At 41.8% G+C, this 12,467-nt stretch overlaps 2 protein-coding genes across 2 annotated transcripts in view; one reads left to right on the plus strand and one right to left on the minus strand.

Moving 5' to 3' along the window:
- The window catches only part of PARP9 (poly(ADP-ribose) polymerase family member 9), a 357,437-nt gene that overhangs the window by 273,193 nt on the left and 71,777 nt on the right, over positions 1-12,467 (minus strand). The window lies entirely within an intron of this gene.
- The window catches only part of SLC49A4 (solute carrier family 49 member 4), an 87,607-nt gene that overhangs the window by 15,166 nt on the left and 59,974 nt on the right, over positions 1-12,467 (plus strand). The window contains exon 3 of the mRNA XM_066347406.1: positions 11,885-12,150. Within this exon, the coding sequence (XP_066203503.1) occupies positions 11,885-12,150 (266 nt within the window). The remainder of the gene's footprint in view (positions 1-11,884; positions 12,151-12,467) is intronic.

Raw genomic sequence — 12,467 nt, forward strand, 5'->3', positions numbered from 1 at the left:
ATATGTTATTTTTCCATAAAATATAAACTACAAGTGTTTCATATTTTACAAGGAAGACAGCGCCTGACCAAGTGGTGGCACAGTGGATAGAGCATCTGACTGGGACATGGAGGACCCAGGTTCGAACCTGAGATCGCTGGCTTGAGCACGGGCTCATCTGGTTTGAGTAAAGCTCACCAGCTCAAGCCCAAGGTCACTGGCTTGAGCAAGGGTCACTTGGTCTGCTGTAGCCACCCAGTCAAGGCACATATGAGAAATCAATCAATGAACAACTAAGGTGCCACAACAAAGAGTTGATGCTTCTCATTTCTCTCCCTTCCTGTCTGTCTTTCCCTATCTGTCCTTCTCTCTGTCTGTTTCTGTCACACGCACACAAAAAGGAAGACAGCGAAATGATTTAGGTTCCTATGGAAAGCTAATCTTATTTCCTATCCTTCTGGGTGAGGTTTTAACATATGAATTTCATTATTGTGTTTGAGATGGTCTTAATTTTTCAAACATCCAGTTTTTTTCTAAGTATCAGCAGCTTTTAAGTTAGAATTTTAGAATAAGCTTAAATTCAACAATGCATTCTTTAAAACTGCCTATTAATATTTTTCTTAACTTTTTTTCTGTTTTGGGCCAACCATATTATGTCGCTCTAGTCTTGTATCCGTCCCCTCATATACTTTCCAGATATAAAATTCCAGGAATGATAAAGAGCTGACTCTTTGTGTTGGTGAAGAAGTTGGTATGAAAATAGAGCTCATAAAGAAATGTAAACAAAGAAGGAAAGAGAAGAAATAAACTAAAGAGTTCAGAGAGATCAAAAAAAGGATAAAAATTTATGAAAAAAGGATATAAATTGAAATTTTAATCCTTGTGTTTTCAACTATAAAGAATGTAGGAATATTATCCCCTTGAATGAGACTTCATTTTATGTCCATATAGTATTTCTTTTAAGCAGTATTATTAACAGTGCATATACAGCTATTCAAATGAAAATACTGCAGTGGAATATATATTTTTGACTAGTAGGTTCAATAGATCACCCCTTTTAAACTTCAGTCTCCATCTGACACTTAGCGGGAAGGGATAAAGACCATTGAAGTGTAATTGTCCAGCACTGAGAGAGCAAGCAGCGTTCTGTGTTTCTGTGGCTGTTTCACTTGGAGCTTTCTGAATTTCTGATCCAGCCTTCTGTTCATTGACTGCTTTCTCATATGTTCCTTGACGGGGGCTGGAGGGGTGCTACAGCAGAGTGAGTGACTCCTTGCTCAAGCCAGCAACCTTGGGCTCAAGCCAGCGACCATGGGGTCATGTCTGTGATCCACGCTCATGCCAGCGACCTCGGGATTTTGAACCTGGGTCCTCTGTGTCCCAGTCTGACACTCCATCCACTGCACCACCGCCTGGTCAGGCTCAATTATTCATTTTATGTACATAGTATCAATGAAAATTCAGGAAAAATTATTTTGCCAGTTTTATTAACATTATAGATAAATAAGGAACTTAGAATGATGAACTATAAGAGGCTTCCCTTTTTTGATCAGGAAGCAAATCATACCCCCCAAAAATGATCAACGACATTGCTCTGTAGCAGCAATTTTCAACCTCTTTTTTTTTTAATCTCATTGCACACATAAACTAATTATTAAAATTCTGCAGCACACCAAAAAGTGTATTTTTTGCCAATCTGACAAAAAAATGTAGGTATAATTTTGACTCATTCATACCGGACGGCTATTGTTGTTGTGTGTTGTTATTTTTTTATTTAATGATCTAAGGGAAAAGAGGTCAGTGCCTCTGACTAAGAATTTGGGTACTGCATGTTTTTTTTTGTTTTTTTAAGTTTTTATTTTTTAAGTTTTTATTTTTTTTTATTTTTTTTTTTTTGTATTTTTCTGAAGCTGGAAACGGGGAGAGACAATCAGACAGACTCCTGCATGCGCCTGACCGGGATCCACCCGGCACGCCCACCAGGGGCCACGCTCTGCCCACCAGGGGGCGATACTCTGCTCCTCCAGGGCGTCGCTCTGTCGCGACCAGAGCCACTCTAGCGCCTGGGGCAGAGGCCAAGGAGCCATCCCCAGTGCCCGGGCCATCTTTGCTCCAATGGAGCCTTGGCTGCAGGAGGGGAAGAGAGAGACAGAGAGGAAGGAGGGGGTGGGGGTGGAGAAGCAAATGGGCGCTTCCCCTATGTGCCCTGGCCGGGAATCGAACCCGGGTCCCCCACACGCCAGGCCGACGCTCTACCACTGAGCCAACCGGCCAGGGCCTGGGTACTGCATGTTTTAAAAATTCTGTGGCACACCGGTTGAAAATTGCTGTTCTATATTGTGAAATGTGATATTGCATATCTAGTAAAGAATTTAAAGACTTTGAGAAGGTGAACTTATATAGTAAGTTATATCTGCTTTTAATCTAGATATGTCCAGTGATTCCTATAATACACTGCCATATTATCTTTCCATTCAGTGTAATTTTCTTAACAATAGGTAATATTTACTGACGTGTTAGATAGTTAAATAGTGTGGCACTAGTAAACATAGATTTTCCAGAAATGTACTTCATTGTGAAATGCTTGCAGCTGGCAAAATGACATTTCAAATGATCATACCAGAAAAAAATTATTTGTTTACAGTATATGGTTTTGTGATAACTGCTTATCTGAAAAATAATGAAGAACCTTACGTATCTGCCTTTTCACTTGTTAAGTTTCAGTTGGATCAAAGATTTATTTAAATGTAAAAAATAAAATGAATCATAGAGAACAAGCCTTTTTTGCCTGACTGGTGATGGCGCAGTGGATAAAGTGTCAACCTGAAACGCTTAAGTCGCCAGTTTGAACCCCTGGACTTGCCCCAGTCAAGGGACATACAGGAAACAACTACTAGTAGTTGTTGCTTCCTGTTTCTCCCCTTCTCATCCCTCCCTCCCTAAAAATCAATAAATCTATAAAAGAAAAAAAAAAGACTTTTTAATAACCTTAGAATGGTACTTGATAAGTTATTATAAGCTTCTGTAGGGCTAAGACTGTAACACCTTTTAAAAAAATTATTTATTGAGTTTAGAGCGATGGGAGGGAAGAGAGAGAGAGAGAAACATTGATTTGTTGTTCTACTTATTTATGCATTCATTGGTTGATTCTTGTGTGTGCCCTGACCGGGGATCAAACCTGCAACCTTGGTGTATTGGGACAATGGTATATCCAACTGAGCTGATTAGTCAGGGCTATAATACTCATCTTTATATTCCCTTTAGCGTGTAGCTGCAGCTGTCTTGATTATAATAGCTATTCAATAGATATTTTTAATTGAATCATAATTGGCCAAAATTATTAAAGATACAAAAGTGAAATAGATTTTTATGAAAGAAAACTGAGGCTATGATAACAGTATGTAGACGGCTCATTTCTTTTCCACCATCATCTGTTTCTCCCTTCCTAATTTTTTTCCTGTAATTAATTCATAACATCTCTGACTCTATTTCTTTTTTTATTTTATTTTTTTTACAGAGACAGAGAGAGGGATAGATAGGGACAGACAGACAGGAACAGAGAGAGATGAGAAGCATCAATCATCAGTTTTTCGTTGCCACACCTTAGTTGTTCATTGATTGCTTTCTCATATGTGCCTTGACCGCGGGCCTTCAGCAGACCAAGTAACCCCTTGCTTGAGCCAGCGACCTTGGGTCCAAGCTGGTGAGCTTTGCTCAAACCAGATGAGCTCGCGCTCAAGCTGGCGACCTCGGGGTCTCGAACCTGGGTCCCCCGCATCCCAGTCCGATGCTCTATGCACTGCGACACCGCCTGGTCAGGCTCTGACTTATTCTATCTTTTCTTGGGCTGTATAAAGGAAAACTATTTCCAGCACTTTCATCATTTTCAATATCTAGGAAATCCTATAACATATGAGTTTTATTCTGATGCAGTATGATTAAGAACTGGGAAAATGTTTGTGAACAATTGGCATATTGGTTGAGCCTTAGAGGTAAGTATTTTTATAGATTTCAAATTATTTTATATTAAAAATACATAGAATTTAAGTTAAGAATGCTGTACTTAAACTAATGCTATATATCTGCTAGTTTCTGAAAGGCCAACTCTCCAATGTTTTTACCAATGCTAGTCATAATAAACTGAAGATTTATAACGTAGCTTTATGTACAGAATAAAAATGTGCTAGCTACAGTATGCCTTTGGATCTGAGAATCTTAGGTTATCTTAACAATCATTGATTTTTATTATTATTAACAGAAACCTTCAGAAGAAGGTTTCATGTAGAAGAGGAGAGAGATTTGTGTTGATGAAATCAGTTCTGATTTTACTTACTATATAGTTGTGGCTTAGCCATTAGCTAGTTGTATGAGTTTGGAGCTCCCCTCAATACCTTTAGAGGTAGGAAAGTTATAAAATTACGAGTATGATATTAAACATGTTAATAGCCTTTCTGGAACTTAATTTTTTGTATGTATAAAATGAGAAGGTTGGGTTATCTAGGTGAGGTTTCTAGTCTCTTCTAGCTATAAAAATTCTAATGCTAAAATGTCATTATTATTCTAAGCAGAAAATAATTTAGGAACAATAGGTAATTATTCCAGGATGTCAGGAAGCAAAAGGTTAGGATACCAGAATATCATTAAATACAAACTGAAATGTCAGGTACATTAGAGCACGTGAACTGGAGGTCTTCAGTTTGAACTTTGGCTGTTGGCATTTGTTTGAAAAGCTGCAGTGTATAGAGTAATAGGAAAAGGAACACAAGTATGCAGGAATGCCATACCACATGCCACTGAGGCCTCAGCCTCTCTATGGTCAGGGGCGCTAACTGAGGTAGAAGGTGCACGGGGCAAGGGCAGGACTTAGGCCCCTTTAGCTGTCCCCCGGTCTACCCCAGGCCAGCAAACCTCAACAGTGCTGACTCTGAGGGCAGCAGTTGGCCTTCCTAGTCTCTACCACCTAGTTCTGCTGATGCTGGAGAAGCTCACGGGTCTTTAATGTCATCTTCCTCTCGGCCTCTATAGGCATTCCCCTGTCTCATCCATTTTTCCACCTGGCCTATGCAGGTGGCACGAACCAGGCCTCAGAAGTAGGCAAAAGTTAGGTAAGGAGAAAAAAGGAGAAAAGAAAAAAGATCTGAGGGGGCCTGACCAGGCGGTGGCACAGTGGATAGAGCGTCAGGGACACGGAGAATGCAGGTTCTAAACCCCGAGGTAGCCGGCTTGAGCGCGGGGTCACTGGCTTGAGTGTGGGATCATAGATATGACCCCATGGTGTCTGGCTTGAGCCCAAAGGTTGCTGGCTTGAGCAAGGAGTCACTCGTTCTGCTGTAGCCCCCCGCCCCTGTCAAGGCGCATATGAGAAATCAATCAATGAACAACTAAGGAGCCACAACGAAGAATTGATGCTGCTCATCTCTCTCCCTTCCTGTCTGTCTGTCCCTCTCTCTGACACTCTCTCTATCTCTCTCCCTCTCTCTCTCTCTCTCTCTCTCTCTCTCTCTCTCTCTGTCAAAAATAAATAAATAAATAAATAAATAAATAAATAAATAAATAAATAAATAAATAAAAAAGACCTGAGGGGGAAAGGAAGAAAAGAAAAAGAGGGTGGGAGACAGGGAGAGGGAGGAAGTTCAGGAGTCGGTGAGAGAGATTGGGATGATCTGTCACAGCTTGACCTGCCAAGGTCAGACTTGCTATCCCCTAACTGTGAGTATACACCTGTCTTCATCAGGCGTGAAGTTGCAGGTGAGAAAGCAAGAGTCAGACCCCTTGAGTTATTAGTCAGTTTAGAGAGCTCCCTTTTCTGCTATACAGCTTATTGCCCAGGAGACAAAACTGCCTCCTTAAACTCTTAACTTCTGCCCACCCTTCCCAAGGCCACTGTACTTGGGACAGTACTAAAGTGTTACCAAAGTGTTGGCCTTGTGCTCGCTTCAGCAGCACATATATCATACTAAAAAGTGTTGGCCTTGCTTATACCACCTTCAGAGTCTTTATTTTAAAGCTTTATTGCCAAAATATTTGTTAAATGCCTTATTTTCTTTTTTTTTTTTACAGGGACAGAGAGAGTCAGAGAGAGGGATAGATAGGGACAGACAGACAGGAACAGAGAGAGATGAGAAGCATCAATCATCAGCTTTTCGTTGCCACACCTTAGTTGTTCATTGATTGCTTTCTCATATGTGCCTTGACCGCGGGCCTTCAGCAGACCGAGTAACCCCTTGCTTGAGCCAGCGACCTTGGGTCCAAGCTGGTGAGCTTTTGCTCAAGCCAGATGAGCCCACGCTCAAGCTGGCGACCTTGGGGTCTTGAACCTGAGTTCTTCGCGTCCCAGTCCGACACTCTATCCCCTGCACCACCGCCTGGTCAGGCTATTTTCTTTCTTGATGAATTTAAACTTTGTAAAATTTACAAGTGGAACTGATGTGATGTATGTATTAGGTAACTGAGATTTTTAAAGGGCTGGTTAGTTGTGTATTTCAGTCCCCCCCCCCCCCCTTGCCTCTATTTGAATCAGTCCGTGCATTCCTAGAGAGCATCCACTCTGCCTTCACACTCTATGAAGCACTCTGAATTCAGAAACCGTGGTCCTTACCCACAGGGAACTTGTTAGCTGCAAAACAAAACTGAAGCGTGGAACGGTTGACACAGAAAACTAGACGTTAAGTTACATGATTTATTTCACTTTACTGAAGATTGAGAATCACTCCTCTTTTGTTTTCCTGGTATTTTTAGCAGTCAGCCCAGATCATTAAGTATTAATTTCTGAAAGCCAGTTGCTTTCACGAGTGCTTAGAAAGCATTAAGACAGTCACCATGAGGTGCCTTTATCTTTCTATGTAGAGAGACTTTTAAGTTCAGATTATCCCTTTAAGCTGGGTGGTTGGGTTCTTTCCCCCCACATTGCTGAGCTTAGATACCTAATTTTTGCTCTACGATCTTTTTCTAACTAACAGAATGAAGAGTCTAAATTGAAATTTCCATTTCCTCACAAAAGTGACTTCCATCCTCAATATTCTACTGTAATGGCTCTTATTCAAATCACAGTTAACCTTGTAACCCAGTGGTTACACTGTCACACTCACTCTCATCTTCTTGATACCCTTCTCTCTTTAGTTGCTATGATGTCCATTGTCCCTCTTTTATTTTTTTTCTGGTTCTGTAATTGCTCCTTCTCAATCATCTTTCTAGACTCTTCTTCCTCTCTTTAAAAATTATTGACATTCTCCAGTTTTTCTTCCCAGCCCCAATGTGTATCTCTTAGCTTAGACCTCTTTCCTTAGTTTCTCACCTATATTAATCCACCTACTGGACATTTTTACATAGTTATGGTTCCGCTACCCGTCCCCCGCCCCCCGCCCAATTTTCAGTCGTTCACTCACCCGTATCTGTTTTGTGGTTAGAAACAGTTCTCCAAACCATTCTCTCTGTGGGCCCACTGTTGTTGTCAATACTGCCAAAGGGACCTTGTCCTGGGCTCCACACTTGAGTGTCCCATTCTGGCTCCCCTTTAGCTTTGCTGTTTCCTGTGGGCTGAGGAGTCTGTGAGGCCAAGAAAATGTGACCCCCCCCCCCCGCCCCCACCTTTGAGCTACCCCAAGCCCTGGAAATCCCTGCCATTGGCCTCCTTCCCCAGTCTGTTCCTCCAAGAGTAGACTGCATGTCTCTGTGTACTCCCTAGGCCCACAGGACATCTGTTTGGAAGGCAATAGACAGAGCGTGGATAAAGTTGGACCTTCAGGTCCACGTGCATATGTATGAAGCCCCTGATGTAGTAGATGAGCCAGAGGCCAAAGGAGGAGGACCTACCTGGACCTCCATTGATACTCTTGTCAGAGGCCCCACAAGCAATAGGGGCAGCACTAATTATCCCTTTACTTTTCTTTTTACTCCTGGTATAGTGCTTCAACTACTTTTAGGGATTCTTAAGGGCAGGGGCTTTACCTCTATAACTTTATATTCCTATATATGTAGGCCTATTAGAATACATAGTGAATATTCAGTACATGTTTGTTGAATGAGTTAAATAACACAGCTTATATTGAATAATTTATAATTATTTATCTTAATTTATTGTCATTGTACAGTTCATTGTAATTTTTATGTGATTTTACTATGTCTTATGACTAGCATTTTCCCAGAAAACATGCCTCTAATTTTGCATTACCATTAAATGGAAAAACTGGGTTTTATATATAAAACTGAATTTTATTTTTAAATATAATTTTTACAAACAGTTTCATAAAATAGAGATAGTTAATGGCAGGTGACAGAAAATAGTGTCAGACAAACATAAAAATCTTGATAGTACAGGTTAGTGTTATATAATGATCACCAGGACAACAGTGTTTATAACCAGTTATATCAGTAACTGCCAGTGCCTGAGGATGCACATGTGCAAAGGAGCAGGCCTGCATTCTGGCAAACTTAAAGATGCCAGTAAGAACAAGACCGGGTTTCCCTGCCAGGTTTCCCATGGATTCAAAAGATAACCCTGGGGCCCTGGCCGGTTGGCTCAGCGGTGGAGCGTCGGCCTGGCGTGCGGGGGACCCGGGTTTGATTCCCGGCCAGGGCACACAGGAGAAGCGCCCATTTGCTTCTCCACCCCCCCCCCCTTCCTCTCTGTCTCTCTCTTCCCTCCCGCAGCCGCAGCCGAGGCTCCATTGGAGCAGGGATGGCCCGGGCGCTGGGGATGGCTCCTTGGCCTCTGCCCCAGGCGCTAGAGTGGCTCTGGTTGCGGCAGAGCGATGCCCCGGTGGGGCAGAGCATCGCCCCTGGTGGGCGTGCTGGGTGGATCCCGGTCGGGCGCATGCGGGAGTCTGTCTGACTGTCTCTCCCCGTTTCCAGCTTCAGAAAAAAAAAAAAAAAGGTAACCCTGAGATCCTGTCGGCCCCAGTTCTGCTGAGCTCATTTGTGTGAAATGTGTTTGTGTATGATGACTTTTAATACAGAAAGCACATAATTATTTAGAGTACCAAATCTGCACGTTTCCATTCTAGGTTTCACTGGTAATACGTATGTTCTAGGTTTATCCCCCAAGTTCAGTGACCTTGGAGACTTAGAAATGCCCCTGCTTTGGTTTCTACTTTAGCATGTGTACCACATTGTAGTGGGAAATATTCTGATCTGAGCATTGAGTAAACTGGACTTGGATAATCCTTCCACTATTGGAAGCTTACACGTTCTGACTCTCAGGCTTGCTCTTTGGAAAATAGTTTATCTGTGATACCCCAGAGAGGTAACAAAATGTTAAGTCATGGCAATAATTTGAGTTTTAACCTTAACTTTCAGGATTCACACTTTCATGTTTTTTGTTTTGTTTTGTCTTTTTGATAGGTTGTTTCTTCCGGGTTCTCTTTCTACTCTTAACATTTTTAAGTATAATAAAATGTCCTCATTCCAACCCTTCTCTTTCTAGATGAGATGAGTCATTCAGTAATACCTGGTTAAAAGTATTAACTATCAAAGCAGTTACCTTTATGAGCCATCATGTGCTGACTATTCCATCACAAGTCATGTTTAAGAGAGTCATGATTAAAACCACTTAATGACATTGTTTCAAGAATAATTCTATGATGAAATTGCTGCGTGACAGCTTGGGATGCACTGGCTTTTGGAGGAGGCATTCAGTTTATAAACACAAAATTATTTTTGTCATCTAGAAAATAATTCCCCTGGCACAAGAAGGTTTAAAAACGTCTTTAGTTGTCTTAGTTTAGTAATGACACCAAGAGCTATTTTTCCTTCAAATAATTTTTCAAACATTTACAAAGATGTGAGCAGAGCTAACTCACATTATTTTACTTCCCACTCGCTTATGCTTCTACATCAGGGCCCTGCCTCTCTCATGTGCCTGTTTATTCATTCTGCATTCAAAAACCTTTAAAAAAAATAGCTTAAGGTGGTAATTGTTTAAAAAGAGAATTGACCCCCACGTGGTGATTAAAAAGCAACACAAGTAAAAAAATAAGTAGTTCTTATCATGTGTATGTTATGTATACCATCCCTGCCCTTCCCTTTGCATCTAAGACAGAAGACAGAAGAGGTGGGCTCACTTCCCTTTGTGGTCTGTGCTTTGTGGACTTCTGTCTTCTTTTCTTGTTCAAGACTACTCATGCCTGACCTGTGGTGGCGCAGTGGGATAAAGCATCGACCTGGAACGCTGAGATCACCTGTTCGATACCCTGGGCTTGCCTGGTCAAGGCACATATGGGAGTTGATGCTTCCTGCTCCTCCCCTTTCTCTCTCTCTCTCTCTCTCTCTCTCTATCCTCTCTGAAAATTGAATAAATCAAATCTTAAAAAAAAAAAAAAGTACTCATGAATGTGAATGTATATGTTGGGGCTGGAGGAAGAAATGTGGGGAAAGGGTTTGGTCAGCCGGAAACAGGATAAGCTCTGAGTAGAACACTGAGAAAAGATGGGCAAGAAACAAATGGAATGAAAGGGAAGCAAGAACCTGCTCTTCGAGAGAACCAGGACTGGAAGGGACCTAGTGATTCTGTGATTACGGTGCCTTAACCTAGCAGGTGCTCAGTACATGCTCATGTAGCTTAATCTCTGCATTTTATGGGAGAAAGTATGGAATCCCACCAAGGAATATTACCCAGTTAGTTGCAGACCAGGTCATATGATTCCTCCACCAATTCCTCTTTCAATAGAAAGACCTTTTTTCTTTCTTTTTTGTAATTCTGTCACTTGGCACAGAGTAGTCCTGAAATGTGGAGCTCAACTGTATTATTTGTAGGGCTGGTGGTACTTCCTACTTCTCTTTATGAGTATGGATTTTGGAGTCAGACTTCAATTTCAGCTTTGCTTGTTTCACTTGGGCGTTTTGGTCTTTCAGTGTGAAGCTCTCTGTAAGGCCAGTGGCCAAGGCCACCATCACAGCCGCCTGGCCCATGCAGGTTCACATTGGATTCAGACAGACGGTAATGAAACAACAGAGCCACAAACTGGTGGGCCATTAGCTTTAATCCTAGCTTGCACCCCGCGGGCAAGTAAAAACACACACTGGGCTCCAAAACCCACTCATTCAGTGCTCACAAAGCTACTGACTTATCCGAGTTTCCTAGAATCAAAGGTTTCTAGCTCACCAGACTTATTCACCTCTGTTCCCCATCTCCTTCTCTCTGCACAAACTCTGCACACAGTGGCTTCTCCTTCAGCACTCTGCCATCTTGGCTGCTTCTCCTGGCCTCCTCCACGTGGCCTTACTCTGCTCTCCAACCTGCTCTCTGCTCTAATGCTAATCTCAGGAACCGAGAGAGCAAGCTCCTGGTCTGCCCCACTTTATAGTGCAGAAATCAAAATCTTTAATCCAATATATAAAATAGGTAAGTCTCTAATACAAAGTCACTTATCTGAGGCATGATGGGACTGTACCACCCCACATCAAAAAGGGTGGGAAAGGCTTAGTCCTAAAACCAAGCCCCAGGCTACAAGGATCCTCCCTGCCCACAGCCCGCCCCCAACACACATTAATATAATTATGCCCATTCCAAGCAACTAATATCATCACCTGGGAGATGGGCTTCCATGTGGGCAGTGCCATTTTTAACAAAGTAAGCATAATATATTTTATCTGCCCAACACTCTCGCATCTCAATAAATGGGGAGAATAATATATTGTTATAACAGATGAAACAAGGTTATTTGGAAGTAGTTCGGTGTGTTGTACTAATCATAGGCTTCAGTAAGTATTTGTGAAATGAGCAAGGGGTAACTATTACAGTGTTCAATGTCTCTCAGAGAGAGTCAACATTCTCTACCCTTCAGGTGTGAGGTATTATTTATAGATGTGTATTCTTACTGCTATAGTTAAATGCTGTTTGGCTACTGTCTTTTTGTCTAAAAAATGCCTGCTTACCTACCTCACAGATGTTTAATTTGTTTAATTTCAGACTAATCCATGGCGGACAGCTTTTAAATGGATTGGCAGGTCCAACCGTAATGAATGCGGCTCCCTTCCTCTCCACAACCTGGTTTTCTGCAGATGAACGGGCCACTGCCACGGCTATTGCATCCATGTTCAGTTATCTTGGTGGAGCATGTGCATTTTTAGTTGGACCACTGCTTGTTCCAGCTCCGAATGGGACGTCGCCTCTTCTTGCTTCAGAAAACAGCAGGGCCCACGTTAAAGATCGTATAGAGACTGTATTATATGCAGGTATCGTGAAGTTCATCTTCTTCCCGTTATACTTTGTCTTTTATCCCAGTCATCTTCACCCTGCTTTCGTGTATCAGATCAGTTCTTATGAAATACTTAAGAGGACTAATATATGTATATGCATATATGTGCTCTCTTTGTTACATAATACAGAGAGGCCTATTTGAAATTTACCCTTTCTAGGAAGTTACTCAGTTTCAAATGTGTTACTGCTACCTGAAAGGTTATTTCTTAACTTGACTCTTCCCATCCATTTACAGTTAAGCTCTGTGTAACTCATTGTCTAATGTCTTTTCTAGATATCTTATCAGTATATG

Source organism: Saccopteryx leptura, chromosome 8 (assembly GCF_036850995.1).
Source record: "Saccopteryx leptura isolate mSacLep1 chromosome 8, mSacLep1_pri_phased_curated, whole genome shotgun sequence".
Taxonomy (NCBI): Eukaryota; Metazoa; Chordata; class Mammalia; order Chiroptera; family Emballonuridae; genus Saccopteryx; species Saccopteryx leptura.